We start from the raw sequence: 16,686 nt of genomic DNA on the forward strand, positions 1-16,686 counted from the left end.
CAGAATTTTAATGTTCTCATACTTACTTATAATCTTTAATAGTTTTCATTGAGTCCTGAACATTGTACTTTGGACCAGAAAGTACTAAAGTAACACCATGTACTAAGGCTGATATTATACCAGCGTCAGTTCCAAAAGCATGGAATAAAGGAACTTGACAACAAATATAATGTTTCTGAAAAGTTTATAGAATTTATTAAATTTCTCCTGTACAAGATCAACCAATTTATTTAAAATTAAATTACATAATTTTCTTTTAAAAAACAAACTGTCAGTGAATTTTTTTACAATGCTAATTTAATAATCACAATTATTTGTTACATCCTCATTTCCAGATGAAGATCGAACAATTCCTTTTGATAGCCTTGGAGGAGCATACCCACTTCTGATATGTCTATCGATATAAGTGAGAATAATAATAGTAATGCCCTGAGGTAGGTAATCCCCACATCCGGAACACAACATCTACATTCCACGTCCAGCGCAGAAACAGCTGTACTTCATACTATACTTATAGCTGGCTAATGGGACTCCGAGTAAATTCCTCAATTTACTCGGAGTAATATATCCGAGGGGATATATTACTTTTTTGACCTGCTTTCATCTTCAGGTCACAAGACGGATTGGATTTTTCAGCCACCTGAAGGATACGAACAATTAATCGATTAGGAAGTAGACACATCATATTTAGAGCTGGTGATGTGGCAGCCAGGGTCAATGTTATTGCAGGTGTAACGGAGACCCTTCCGTTGTCCACATGCCCCCTGCGATGGCAAACATGTAGCAATGGTGCCCATGTATGTCGGTGTATGGGAGCTCTGAAAGCTTCAGTGCCTAGGAGCCTGGAGTCAGTGCAGAGATTGCGCATTTGCTCTCTGCCAGGACATATGCTGGTTCCACCGGAGTACTGGATCGGACCTCCAAGGTTAGTAGCCCTGGAATGGGGGTGTACCCCGGTGGCTAGCATTGCTACAGAAGGGATTAACTTTCATGAATATACTTGAACAACCAAACGTGGCAGAGGGTGCACGTAAACACCCTCGTTTAGATACCTCTGATTTGCCACAAGCGAAGAGGAAAAAGAGTAAAGAGTGTGATAAAATTAAGAAAGATGCTGATAGAATCAGTAAAGAATTACGGAAAAGTTTATTTGGCTATAATGTACCTAAGCTAAGATTTTTAATTATTACGAAGGAGAATGGAAACTTTCAATAGGTTACTCCATTCTTAATCGCTAGAGAGATTGTTAATTGCGCTGGTGATCCTGTTAAAGAAATCCAGAAGACTTTTAATGGATTGCATGTCGAAACTATCAACGACAGTAAAAGCCAGAAAGTCGAGGCATTGAAGAAGATCGGTGAATTTGCGGTATTTGTGCAACCGCATAGCACCCTTAACACATCCAGAGGAGTTGTTGTTTGCCGCGATCTTCTAAACTGTACAGAAGAAGAAATGGTACAGGAAATGTCGAGTCAAGGAGTGATTCAGTGTCGCAGACTAACAATGAGAAGAAATGGTGAGGTTCTTCCTTCAGCCTCGCATGAATTGACATTTAATAGGCCTAACCTTCCTGAAAAGGTACGTGCTAGCATACATCGGCTTGATGTACGTGCATTTATTCCGCAGCCTATGCGATGTTTCAAGTGTCAACGTTTCGGACACACAGCAGCTAGAAGTGAAGCGCAGCAAATTTGCATATGTGGAATGAAGATACATGAGGGTGATCCATATAAAGACCCTCCAATCTGTATTAATTGTAAAGGGCACCATAATTGCCAATCAAGGAACTGCCCAGTATATACAACGGAAACGGCCATTCAAGAAGTTAAAATGCTTCAAAAGGTTAGTTATCCTGAAGCGAAGAAAATTGTTAGTCAAAGAACACCTCGACCATCAACCACTTATGCAGAAGCAGCTGCTGCCCCTTCCTCATCAACAATTAACGTGGAGCAGTTGCTTAATACAATGGCAACAATGATAGAAAAAATCATTGATGCAAAGATTGAGTCGACTCATCAGACAGAACCAACTAAACATGAGAAGGCTCATTCTCGGACTGACATCATTGATAAAAGAAACGTACCTGCGCAGCATAAAAAATTAGCAAAACCTGTGATCATAACACCACCACTTGATGTAATAAATAAAAATCTTGATTTATCTGGAAAAGAGGAAAAGATCACTCCGTCGTCTAGTCACAAGGCTAAGGAAATTGTGACAAGAAAATCTGAGTCTACCGAAATGGAGGTGCAAGTCATTATTGAAAAAGCACCCTCTGTTTCAGCTGGACCCAGCACTCCGTTAGAAATAGAATCCAGCTCATCAGCCGCCGAAAGTGAATTGATTGCTAGTTTAGATTCCATAGCAACGATGCTAACAGCACCAACGAAGCTTTCATCACCTGATGTAAGCCGGCGAACGTCATTGACATCAGAAAGAGAAGAAGATGCCATGTCCGAGGCCTCAGACATACTGTCATCAGAAGTTGAGGCCGTTCAAAGAATGGAAAAGCAGTGCAAGAAAGGATGGCCGAAAGGAAAGCCTAGACGCTAAACATTATATTCAAAAAGTTGTATCAGAATATGAAATTTTTAACCTTTTTTTTTTTTTTTGAAGTGGGACGGGGCTAATGACCAAAGTAGTCGATGGCCCTAAAAACCTCCAGAAAAAAAAATGTATGTAGTGTGTCTGTAGATATATACACTATTATATATCAATTTGAGCAAAATTTCATTCACTTGATTAGTGCTAGTATACTAATTCTGTGTTAGATTCACTTACTCTAACGCTTTCCTTTCTATTGTTAGCATAGTAGTAGGTGAAATTAATAAAAAAATATTATTCTAAAAACTTAAATTTAATAATGAGCTATATATTTACTCATTAAATAATCTGTTCACATGGAAATGCTATCTGAAAATTTTAAGTTTTTCACTGTGATGTAACTAACTGTCAAATCTCTTTACCCATTCCCTACAACCCCAGACTTTTTTTTTAAATTTCAGGTTAAGTTTTTGATAATGTTTTAAAATAATAGACAGATTTTTTTTTTATATCATAACTGAAAATAGTGATAACAAGTATTTTGTAAAATTCCGTATTTTTTTAATGGTATACATTTTTTGATCATCAACAATTCACTTGCACTAACACATGTCATTTGTTTCTCAAAGTTATGCTAAGTTTCAATTTGATTAGTTAAATACCAGACTAGTAGAAGTTAAACTAAACACCTTGATTTTAAGCATGTAAGTTCTATTTACAAAGAATGCACTCTAAGTCAAACAAGTTAAATCAAAATAAAGATATATAAATTTATAGTATTTCACTAACTCCAGTAATGAATAATTCCAGAACTGAGAGGTAAATGACCAAAATTTATATGTGGTTTTTTACCGCATGTTTTTTTGCTTGTTTGTCTAGATGTCCATTTAATGGCAGAAGTAATGGCAGAATTAATCATGCAGAAAAACAAAAGATTCCTGCACAAGTCTCCCTACAAATATCTCTCTGAGTGGGTGACTACTACTAAGTTTTAATAACCAAGGTCCTTAATTTTTTTTATTTCAATTTGTACCCATTATCAGACGTAGCTTCTTTAGTTTTTCTGTTTATTCAGTGTAACAAATGAACAAGTTTACCAGTTATAACCAAACTTTGAGAACAAATTTATTTTCACCAGACAAAATGATTTATGTTTGAAATCTATGGCTGTTACTGCTTCATTTGAAAAATCTTGTAGAGGCCTCCCTCCTGTTGACAAGAAATAAATTTTTAGTATTAGTGTATTCAGGATGCAATTTACAGAAAATAAAACCTGTCTCCACTTGTCTAAAATCCAAATAGATTTATTTCTTAATTTATATCTTTATGATACATTTTTACTAAAAATGTAATTGATGAAAATGAAAGCAAACGAACTTTTAGACAATATTTTGAAATCTCAAACAGGAAGTGATTTCCATCTTCTAGGGATGATCTTTTGCGATATTTTTATTTCATTGAACCAGCTAAAGTTTTAAATAATTTTTATATGGAAATTTTATCAGAGAGTTTTGATTGGGTAATAAATAAAACAACAAACCAGATGAATACCGAGTTGTTCAGCATGAAATTCAACTTGGTTTAAAATGTTTCACAACATTAGTTATTAAACAACTTTTTAGATATGAATTTAATCAAATATAAGTCTTTGTCTTTAACAGAAACAAATACTATATTGTTTTCATTTGAAGCATCATAATAAAACAGAAAATTTTTATCATTTATTATACCTATGAATAAAATTAATTGTGTATTTTATGACATTGTTCTGATTAAGGTTTTACCATATTTTCCTTAATCTGTTCAGGCTAATGACAGAGCAATTTCTTTTAATATTCATGAATAGCATATCTACCTGTTGCTGGTGCAGTCATAATGTACATTATGTAACAATTTGATTACAATATTAATGTATTTACTTATCTATTAAAACATCAAAATAAAAAAAAACAAAAGTTGGTTGTATATACTTGTGAATTTAAATTATTGATAAAATTAAAAATAAAAACTTACATGATATTTTTTTTATAGGTACCACAACCAATGATTTTAGGTGACTTACACATGAACTAAATTACTAATAAAACAGCCTGCCTATACTTATGAATAAGCATTCAAATCCAGGTGCTTAAGGGAAATAAAAAATCTGTTTTCCACTATCTTAATGGCTAAGTGAGATATAGTGTTGCACATTAACATGGTAACCTCACTGAAGTATAAAAAATATTATACTCTAAAGTGACATCATTACTTTATTAACCGTAGGAATTATTGTAAAATATTATTTTTAATGACCCACTAAATAAAATTTTTAAAAAAGCAAACCGCTGATTTTATGTGTTGTTATATTGTGACTGTTGATGCTATAATATAATGTTACCAGGAAAAGATATCACAGCAAGTTTAAGTCTTCTCTAAGTAATAGGAATTCCAGCTGCTATCTAACCCATCTCAGGTGTTTCACACATATTTTGCTAATAATAAATATACTATGATGAATAATTTAAAGAAACAAAAATCATGTACCCTTACAGTCAGTTGTAATTCTTTAGTAGCAATCAACCAATTTTAAAAAAGTTGGTAGTCATTACTAAAGAATTATTTCAGTACATGTAATTGTAAGCTGTCCCAACAATATAAATTAAATTTCTAACATGTCTAACAAACATGAATCAATTAAAAAACTTTGTAGTTGAAAGAAATTAAAATATTTTTATAAGAACATCACAAACCTTAGTATGATATCCTAAACGTTTTCCCAAAAAATATGCATTATTAACATTTGAAAAATGAGTTAAAGCTGCTCCTTTTGGATTTCCAGTTGTTCCCTGCAATATATCAAAATATAGATTTAAGATAAAATATTTATATTGAATATTTTAGTTTGTCGTAACTGATGTTCAGTAGTAGAATATTTAACATAACTGATGCTAAATGAAATCTGTTTTGAGGGAAAGCTTATAGTTCTGTCATCAGCCAAAGCAAAATACACCACCAGATTATATCCTGGATTCAAAATATACTTTTGATCAATAAAACTCATTTAATTATCAGCTGGTTAGCATGCTGACTTCTAAATCTGATGCTATTGAGCTCAATTCCCAATATAATAAGTGTCTAGCATTTTGCATCTCATCTTCCTCATTAAAATATTTATAGAAATGTATCTGAGGGTGTTCTCAGTAAGTAAATCTACTATTAGTTAATGATTATCCTTTCTTTCTCTCTCTCGAGAAGATGCCTCCTCTCTCGAGAGATCAAGAGAGAGAACAACCTCAGAGTAATTTCAGTACAATAAATCAATTACTATTTAATGATTTATCCTGCCAGACTTATACACAACATGTCTCATAAAATACTTATTAAAGAAAAAAAAAATCATGCATCCAAAGAACTGCAAAATGCTAACACCTATCCTAATATTTATTTAACTTTATCAACATATTCAAAGAGTTTGATCTTACTCAGTAGACATCTTAGATATTAGCTTGATGTTTTGTGCAATGAACAAGAACTATTCACATTTTGTGCATGAGTTCTTGAACAATTCCACAGGCGTACAGGGTTCCAGACCATTAAAATCTAGAAACAAAGTTGTTTTACAAATGGCTGTCAGAAAGTGTTTGCATAGCACCGAGATGGAACTATGGAACCAGGGTTGATAACCAAATTTCCACGGCATTTTCTCAAGGAATAAAGAATCAATGATAAATAAAGGGATTGGAAGAGAAAGGATTCAATCAGCACACAGAGGAACATATAGCTATTGAATGGGGCTGAGGGAAAGTTTACTGTTTTAAATATAACAAATAACGTAGATTGAATACATTATTTAACTACATATTAAAGGGGTTTACTAACGTTTTTAAGATGAGCACAATTAACAACAGCTACTAATAATTACTAAAGTTGAAGTTGAAACAGTGTGTAATTAACTTCAAAAGGATTTTTTGAGGTAAACTATACTTGCATAAAAAAGTTTGTACTTGTATTAATTTAATTACATTACTTGTGTATAAAGCTTTAGTTTTTAAAGCGGTATGTTGTTTCAACTGTAATTAGCATAAATAACTATTCTTTCTGATTGACATAATTATAATTAATTTCATTTGTATTAATTTATTATACTAAACCACTAAAAAACCAATGAAAAATAGTGATACAATTTTTTTTTTATTATTATAAGTGCTATATTTAAAACTTTTCATTGTCTTAATAATTTAGCATTAATTCCAAATGTAAAAAGTAATCCACAAACTTCCTGAAGTCATCATTACAAGGATCCTTCTGTGTTACATAGAACTCAAAATAACAGTTTAGCAATAATAATGCTATGTATTCAAAAGAAAATAAGTTGCATTGCCCAGTTTTCTACTACTGAAGCTTATCATTATTTAACTTTTGTTTATATAATTTTTTTATGATACTTATAAATAATACAATGATTGAGTGATTTTTTTTCTGGGCAAAAAACACTTAAGTGTTATCATTGCCCAGACACCATTTAATTCAAATATTTGAATATAAACAGACGGCTTTAAGAAATCGTAAGACATAAGACAGCAACATTTCATTATCCCCTAGAACAGTTTGCGTGTTAACCGCTAATTTACACTTCCAATGCAATGCCACATAACAGATACAATCCACAAGGATTTGCACTGTTAGTTGGCAGTCGCATCATGCACAAACAGGTGCAACTGTTTGCAACATCAGTCTAGTGTGCCATATTCACAAACAGCAAATAATAACTCCTCTCGATGAAATAACCATTATTTCTTAATTGGGCAAAGTTTATTGTTGATTGTAGAATTCCATTCAATTTGCCACTCATCATGAACCATCATAATCAAGAAATAGATAAGATTGTTTAAAATGATGCGATTGGTGAAAGGAGGCTGGAAACAATCCCCCTTTGCCGCACCATCAATGTGCTTATTGTTCAGGGAAAAAAGAGAGATTATACAAACTGGTAATATTTACAAAAAAGGGGAAGTTCTGTCAGACTTCAAATAGAGTATTATTGTCATGATACCAAAGAAAGCAGGAGCAGATAAATGTGAAGAATACAGAACAATTAGCTTAACTATCATTCATCAAACATCTTAACTAGAATCCTGTACAGAAGAATTGAAAGAGAGTGGAAGAAGTGTTAGGAGAAGACCAATTTGGTTTCAGGAAAAGTATAGGGTCAAGAGAAGCAAGTTTAGCGCTTACATTAATAGTAGAAGGAAGATTAAAAAAAAAATAAAGCAACTTACATGGAATTTATAGACTTAGAAAAGGCATCTGATAATATAGACTGAAATAAAATGTTCAGCATTTTAAAAATTTTAGGGTTCAAGTATAGAGATCGAAGAACAATTGTTAACATTTGCAGAAACCAAACTGCAACACTAATAATCAAAGGACATAAGAAAGAAAGTGTGATAAAAAGGGAGTCTGACAAGGATGTTCACTATCCCCGTTACTTTTTATCTTTAAATAGAATGAGCAGTTAATAATGTTAAAGAACAATTTAAATCCAGAATAACAGTGCAGGGTGAAAAGATAAATATGCTATGATTTGCTGCTGATATAGTAATTCTAGCTCAGAGTAAAAAAGAAAAGATTATGGAGGCAGAAGAATTTTGTTATTTGGGTAGTAGAATTACTAAAGATGGACAAAGCAGAAGCAATATAAAATGACGAATAGCACAAGCGAAACGAGCTTTTAGTCAGAAATGTAATTTGCTTACATCAAAAATTAATTTAAACATCAGGAAAACATTTTTGTAAGTATATGTTTGGAGTAGCTATAGAAGTGAAACTTGGATGATCAGAGTACCTGAGAAGAAAAGATTAGAACTTTTGAAAAGTGGTACTATAGGAGAATGTTAAAGATCAGATGGATGGATAAAGTGACAAATGAAGAGGCGTTGTGGCAAATTGATGAGGAAAGAAGCATTTGGAAAAGTATAGTTAAAAAAAGACACAGGCTTATACAGGCTACATACTAAGGCATCCTGGAATAGTTGCTTTGATGTAGGAGGAACAGGTAGATGGGAAAAATTGTGCAGGCAGGCAACGTTTGGAATATGTAAAACAAACTGTTAGGGATGTAAGGGGGTATACCGAATGCAACGACTGGGACTAGATAGGGAATCTTGGAGAGCTGCGTCAAACCAGTCAAATGACTGAAGACAAAAAAAATAATAATAGCATACAGCTCCGCAATGAAAAAACTGGTAATGCTGAAAAGATCAAACATGTATATTCTGTTGCCAACCACAAAAGCACAACCAACAGAATTAAGCTTTCGAGAGCCGTCTGTATAAACTATAGTATCAGGATTTACGATTCATTATAAAATTCGTTTCGTACGATAACAGGATTTGTGTCAGAACACAAATACTGTTTTTGTGATACTGACAGAGCCAAAACAGTAAATAACGATAGAAGGACGTCAAGTGGGGTAATAACATGGAGCAACAGCAAGAACTGGAGCTAATTGTTTATTTAGAGCTGAGAAAATGCGCTGAGCTATGATGCATAGTGAAGCAGTAGATCTCGTCTGTTTCTGGTATCGATTAACATGATTGGAGAATACCGAATCAAAGGTTGGATGATTTCGTAGCGCTTTAATGCGAGCTGCATAGGAGAATATCATTTGCTTTCGTCTATTACAAAGACATGGCTCACCACTGTCCACCAGCAAACTTACCAAGGGGCTTGATCAAAAGGCACCCGCAACAAGACGGATGAATGAACGGTGGACTGCATCGAGCTCTTTAGAGCAGTGGCCAGTGCAGACGAATAAGCTACGCAGCCATAGTCTAAGCGGGAAAACTAGAGCTCGGTAGAAGCGCAATATGCATACATCATCGGCTCCCCAACGAGTATTAGATAGAACTCTCAGCATGTCTAACATTTTACCTTCAGCTAATGTTTACCCTACGTTAGTTTTGTTGGTCAAACCACAATCCTAGTAATCTAACCAGCGTGCAAAGTTCAACTGGTTCATCATGAAAGTACAGTTGAGGGTCAACATGTTCCCTCAACTACGAAAAGCAAATGCACTTCGTTTTTTTCCTGGGAAATAGTTTGGCTAGTAGATTTACACCACAATTCTAAGCGGGTTATAATGTTTTGAAGCAGCCTACATAAATAGAAACGTAATTAGAATATACGTAAATAGAAAAATCATCTACAAATAACGGGGTTTCACAAATCACATATTTACAAATCACTCAACGGGTTTTTACACGCAGTTTGTTATACTATTTATGGTTACGACAAACAAAGTAACACTTAGGACACACCTGAGGTACTTCATTTTCCAATGTGAAACTTTCAGATACCGTCGTTCCAATTTGAACTCAGAAGGACCTGCTACTGAGGAAACCCCCTGATAAATGCGAGATTACCTTGTATACTCCATTCATGAAGTGCATTTAGGGTTCCTCTCCTCCATGCCATGACTACGCCTTTTGCCAATCGAAAAATACAGCAACTGGGCGTTGGGGAAGTAGGAAGGCGTTTTCAATGACAGATTCAAGAGAAACTACATGATCGATAGGCGATATACCTCGGCGGAAACCGCATTGTCCTTGGGCAATTAGGGGGGTTTCTCTCAAGGTACTACTCTAGACACCGTATATTTCGTCCCATCACCTTGCATAGGATACTGATCAAGGAGATAAGACACGTGTGGAACATGATTTATCTTTACCAGGTTTCAGTTTGGGGATCAGTGCCTCTGACCAAGAATCTGGAAACACCTGATCAGAGAATACTTAATCTAAATAGGCAAAAAATGTCGTAATGCACTATTCGGGAAGTGCGATAACATACTGAACATGATATTATCATTTCCAGGGTATGTGTCACAGAAATGTTTGAAAGCATACCTTAGTTCAACAAAAGAAAATAGAATGTTTAATTGATATTGCGGATCTCCGAGAACAAAAGGCACACTTTCTTCTCGCAACTTATAGTTGCAAGACAGTAGGATGATGTTAGTGAAACTAACCTAAAAGAGTAGCCAAACGCGTTCGTCACATCAACTGGCGCGATAACGAGGATGCCGTTGCTTTCTAGTCCAATCGGCGGTAGTGATTGCTCTGACCCACACACAGCCAAAAAATGGCTTCCTCCAAAAAACCAATGATGGAGTTGTTCGAGAAATTTTATCGACATAGTTTGGCCTAGATTTCTACATAACACACCGAAAAACAGGACGGTAGAGCCTCGCTATACCGTCCTGTTTTATATATAGCCCTCGCAATGCGATAGACGCAAAAAAATTTCTGTCGTAGGCCTACGACTGAAATTACTCAAAGCCCTGCGATGATCTCTTAATGCCCTCCTGCATTCTTCGTTCCACCAAGGAGCAGCAGGCCGTCTTGGTTTTCCAAATGTTAGGGGGACATATTCACTTGCATTATTGAGTGTCAGATGTGCAAACCTGGAAAGTTGGTGGATCGCGTCATCACTTTCATCGTATTAACTTAACCCGTTAATTATGCTGATGATTAACACCCTCTAACTGGGTGGATTATTTTATTAATTGACAGCCGCTCGTGCTCTTGAACTTTAACTGCATATATTTTACTTTATATTCATGATACCAGTAGAAAAATTTCAATATAATTACATAACAGCGTAATATTACGGAATAACACGTTAAAGGGTTTATAATAAATAACTAGTTTATAACCTTAAACATAAACAAGTTTTATAACTACAACAAGAAAATAATTAACGTATTACGCCAACACCTAGTGTAAAAGGAAACAAAACTAAGTTCTGTCACCATATTTTTCTTCAGAAAAAGCTAAACTAAAATAATGATATACAATACGAACTCTACAAATTAGTAGAAAATTACTAAAACGCTCGTATACGAAAATATAACGAAGAAATTACTAACCAAATGTAGATGAAAGTCAAACTAGGGAACAGCTGATCAAGAGAAACACGGAACGAATACGAAAAATTTTTTTCCTTTTAGACTTTATTATTCATTGAATAATAGTAATTATAGAGAAACTACAGTTAGTCTAAGACCTTTTAGTACAAATTGCGGTTGCTAGATTGTACAATCTGACGGCATGACAGAATGCGTAATATTACGATAAAACGCATTGGGATGCAATACTTGATTCCGTAATATTACGGCAAAACACGTTAAAGGGTTTTAATGAATTCTTGTACTCGATACTGCCTCCTTTCCCAACCGTGCATCTGAGCAGCTGACTCTGTGGCAAATCATTATTAACGACAGAGATAACAACGGGTCTGTAATCGCTTCCAAAGATGTGTTTTGAAACGCGCCACTTAAGATGTGGAAGTAGGGATGCTAAACACAACGACAGATAAGCAAGATGTACCAGATGAAGATTGATGAAACGTGGACAATCCATCGTACAAAAAACAGAAATCTAAGTTCAGTCTCAGTCGACCAACTACTATATTTCATCGGGAAGAACGTGACAATGAGTCGGTTTGGCCTAGGACTTGGTTAAGCCACTGGGTTGGTCTACTGGTGAACGCGTCTTCCCAAATCAGCTTATTTGGAAGTCGAGAGTTCCAGCGTTCAAGTCCTAGTAAAGTCAGTTATTTTTACACGGATTTGAGTCGATCGTGGACATGGTGTTCTTTGGTGGTGGGGTTTCAGTTAACCACACATCTCAGGAATGGTCGAACTCAGACTGTACAAGATCACATTTCATCTAAACTCACACAAATCATCCTCATTCATTCTCAGAAGTATTATCTGAACGGTAATTACCGGAAGCTAGACAGGAAAAAGTACGGCCTAGGACTTGGTGGCCGGTTGGCGGATTGCACAAAAACTCCTGCCGAAGCCTCAGCGTCTAACTGTGCGGGGAAGACGTCGGTCGGAACTATGAGGAGAGAGCTAGTCTCTGGAGGGCGCAACCAGTCTGAAGGGCGCCTCCTCACGAAGTCAAGGGTAGTGAAAGACAGTGAATCGGTGGTCGGCCCAAAGCCGGAGGTCTCTGGGGCGAAGCCTTCTACAAAGAGGTCTAGCTCTGGGGCTGATGATTTGGAAAGGATCGAGGAGATGCGGTCCGCATGGACTAAATTCTCCTCAAAGAAGAAGTCCCGGATTTCGGTGGAGGGTGGTAGATAGTCGACTCCTACGTGGCCGAGTGGAGTTTGATGGTTTCTGAACTGGCTTTAAAGTGCGAAAGCCTCTTAGGCTCTAGGGAAAAGTTGACCAGGTGGTGGAGGGAGTCTGAGTTTTCAAGCCAGTGACGGGTGAAGCTCTTGGCGAACTTCACAAAAGCATTAAACGGGTGGAGGGTAAGGTTAAGAAGCCTATCTCCAGTGCTCCGGTAACTGCCGCTCCTGGGACAAAGCGGGCTAGTTCACTGATGCCGGTCCAGATTCCAGCTGCTAAAATTAAGAGGGCCAATGTCAAGATGGTTCCGATCACACCTGATCCGGGGATTCGTCAGTAATGATTGAGCTAAACCTGAAAAAGGTTCCGGACCCAAGGAAAGGAAAGTTCCCGATTTCCCGGGTCATGAAAATAAAAGGGACAATGGCGTCGTGCTGGAGGTTGTAAATGAGCAGAAGGCGAAGCGGCTGCTGGTAGCTGACGTTTTTAGGAAGAACAGGCTGAAGGCTCAGTTCTGGCCAAGTGGAGGCCGCAAATATTGGTCTACAATTTGCCGAGGGCAACGATAGTAGAGAAGCCCGAAATCCTGCGGGCCAAAATGCTGTGTTGGATATGGCTGTCGAGGACTTCTTCAAGAGGGCCAAGGTGGTCCGGCAATTATGGCAGAAAGAGACCCCAAAGAGTCACTGGATAATTGAGACCTTGCCAAATATCCGGCAGGTCTTGGTGGCCGGTGGTCGGCTGTTCCTCTGGTGGACTTCTTGCAGGGTCGTCGACCATGCAAAAGTACCTCGGTGCTTCAAATGTCAAAGCTTTGGTCACACCTATGTCCGCTGTAGAGCACAGTTGGAGATGTGTGGTCACTGCGCTCTTGCTGGGCACAGGGCAGCCAACTGCCCTAATAATACCGCGCCTGCAGAGTGCGCTGCTTGTGCCTTGGTGAAAGGCTTTGATGCCGGTCACCGGGTCTTTGCAAACAATGCAGGTCGCACGATATAGTCCAGACGAAGATCGTGCATGATATGGCGTATGGCGACGCCTGAATTGGGAAAACTTTCGAGGATGGTCCTCACCATATCGAACACTTGCGCCTGGGGCAGTTAAACGTGCATCATTCCCGGGCGGCCACCAATGAAGCCATGAGGATCCTTAAGGAGTACGACGTCGAAGCCCTCTTGGTTCAGGAGCCGTACACAGTCGTGGACTGGGTGGTCGGCTTCCACGGGGTTGATGTTATTTACTCTTGTGGGAAACGGTCGCTCTCTGCGATAGTAATCGGCTCGGTCTCGTTGGGTGTCTTCTGGATGCCCCAGTTTTCTGATGAGCAATTCACCGTCGTACGAGTAACGAAGTGTATGCTCGATGTTGTACTAGCTTGGATGTTGTACTAGCTTGGATATTTCCAGCTTGGATGGAGTATCGATGACTTGCTGGCGAAGTTGGACGGATTCTGGACGGCTCCCAGGCACCAGAGTGCTGGTTGCTCTGGTGCCCAGACTTCTAACGCCCAGTCTTCCGTCTGGGGTTCACCACTCACTGACCTCAGAGTTCGTAGAAGCCAGGAACCTCTACTTGCTTAACGAGGCAGAACAACCGCCAACTTTTTCTTGCAAACTGGAGGAAAATTACATCGAACACCTGGTGACGGGTGATGTGCTTAGGAGTACAAGTAGTTAGACTGTCTGGCTCGAGGCCAGTATGGGTGATCATAGGCATGTAACCTATGAGATCGCTTACGGAGACTATCTAAGAGCTCCAGATTCGGGTCGCTGTACCCTAAGGAGCTTGGATCAGGACAGGCTGCGGAGTGAATGTGTGCCTTACAGCGGTTGGAATGGCTCATGAAGCATTGGGAGGAGGTGGAATTGATGGCTGAACAACTCGGTCGGGCTATCAAGACTGGCTGCGATAGGGTACTACAGTGGACTGGGCCAATGAATGGACCCTTGGGTAGTAGCTAGTCCGCTGATCTGCGAGTGCCTGGAGCCGTTATGGCCTCCGCTTTTGGAGAGCCGTCTGTTAGATGGAGGCGGAAACCCGGGAAAAAGTGGTGGTTCTCTGCTCTGAACGTGCTGCCCGCAATAATTATAACCGCGCGTAGAAGATACAAGCGTCGACCCCTAACGGAGATTATCGTTGACTACATACGCGCAGAGAATCTGAAGATCTACCGGCGAGCCCGTAGTGAGTACGTTCTTGGCATCAAGGAAGCCAGACTCAAGTTATGGCAAGACTCAATGCGCGAGTTGCAGCGCAACCCTGGCAGCTCGCAAAATCATGTTACTAGCCAATGTCATTGCACGTGCTGTCAAGTGTGATATGCGGGTTTGATGGTCCGGGACCACACGTTAACATCTCTGGCGATTTACCAGGCGTTCCTGGATACTCTGTTTCCAGATGCTCCGGAGGGTGAAGCAGAAGTCGGCATCAGGGCGGGTAAGACACCATTCCCTGGAGTACGGGCTGTGGATCACGTGGATATAAACCGAGTGGCTTCTCAAATGGCACTGAGAAAGGCATCGGGGATTGATCATCTTCGCCCGGATATATTCTATCATCTGCTGCCTGTCATAAGAGAGAGGCTTGGCAGACTGTTCTCGGGGTGCTTTGCTGGGGTTGGTTTCCATCTTGTTGGAAGGTGGGTTTGGTGAAGGTGCTTTTAAAATCAGAAAGGTTCCGAGTGAGGTCGGCATTTATCAACCCATCAACCTCTTGCCTGTAACCGGCAAGTTGCTTGATGGTTGTGGAACGGCTCTGGGAAAACATCGATATGAACGGTTTTCTAAATCGAGGCCAATACGGCTTCCTGAAAGGGTTGGCACCGAGAATTACATCTTATATCCCCCTTGCCAAGCTGGAAAGCGTTGACTGTAAACATTTTTTGGTAATTTTTATTGACATATAAGCAGTATTCCCTTCCTTGTGTTGGAGTTCTGTCCTCTATGAATTGGAATGCCTTAATGTTCCCGTTGCCCTGCAGGCCGTGGTACGTGACTATTTGTCTAACCATACAGATCTGTTTATGGATGCACACCTAGTTGTGGAAAAAAATGTAACCATGGGAAGACCCCTGGTTTCCATTCTCGGTTCCTTGCTGTAGAACTGAGAACGATTCCACAGCACAAATGCCGAAAGCACACATGCAGAAAATCCCTCATGTTGAGGGATTTTCTGCATTCCCAACGAGTCACAGGAAATGACACTTTCTGTTAGCAACAGAAATTATTGCCTTTTCTTTCTTATAAATTGGACATTCATGACCTTGGCGAATGTGAACCCTTACAATTCACACACTTTTTATGTGCTAATATCATGTCCCATACAGCTGCAATGTGCATAAACTTGTTCCTTAGTACAACCAATTTCGGGTTTGGATGTATGGTCACATACAGACAGAAGGTTACTTTTATTCTCTCAAGGACCGTCATAGTAGAAGAGATTATAATAAGAAAAGATATTGGTACATCAACATATTCTCCTTCCTCATTATTTTATAATCAGAAGTGACTGACTGCATGAACAGTTCTTCTGATATCTCTGATGGTTCAATAGCAGCCAAGTCACAACAGAAGATAACCCCCTTGTTGGAATTTAAGTTAATATATGGTTCCACCATTACCTTATTCTTCCCTATAAACCTAAGGGCCAGTAGACTCCAACTTTGTTCTTAATCAATAACCTCAATCAACAGGGTACCACTCCTAATTTTTTTAATTGATTTTGGAGAACCACATGCTGCAACAATGCACTTGTTAATTAAGAAAAGTGAAATGATTTACCTTCAACTGTGAAATTGATTTTTCCTTGTATTTGATTACAATAAAAACTGTAGTACCATAAAATATTGTATTACCTATATTCTTGCATTCGTTGTTTTATCTCTCATTTCATCTTTGGACAAATTTTTGGCTGACAACATCAGTGAAAGTCTTTTTAAGCTCCTGGTTGGTTTTCAATTGGTTTTTTCACCTCCAAAAAAGTATTTAAAGGGATATACATATGGTTTCTATTAGTAC

General features: G+C 38.2%; 1 protein-coding gene across 1 annotated transcript in view; it reads right to left on the bottom strand.

Annotated features, from left to right (window-relative positions):
- LOC142323169 (medium-chain acyl-CoA ligase ACSF2, mitochondrial-like) overlaps window positions 1–16,686 on the bottom strand; it is a 77,793-nt gene that overhangs the window by 36,700 nt on the left and 24,407 nt on the right. The window contains exons 6-7 of the mRNA XM_075362459.1: window positions 5,277–5,372; window positions 27–175 (exon numbers count right to left, since the gene is read on the bottom strand). Coding sequence (XP_075218574.1) covers window positions 27–175; window positions 5,277–5,372 — 245 coding nt within the window. The remainder of the gene's footprint in view (window positions 1–26; window positions 176–5,276; window positions 5,373–16,686) is intronic.

The sequence above is a fragment of the Lycorma delicatula genome, chromosome 1 (genome assembly GCF_047948215.1).
Source record: "Lycorma delicatula isolate Av1 chromosome 1, ASM4794821v1, whole genome shotgun sequence".
Classification (NCBI taxonomy): Eukaryota; Metazoa; Arthropoda; class Insecta; order Hemiptera; family Fulgoridae; genus Lycorma; species Lycorma delicatula.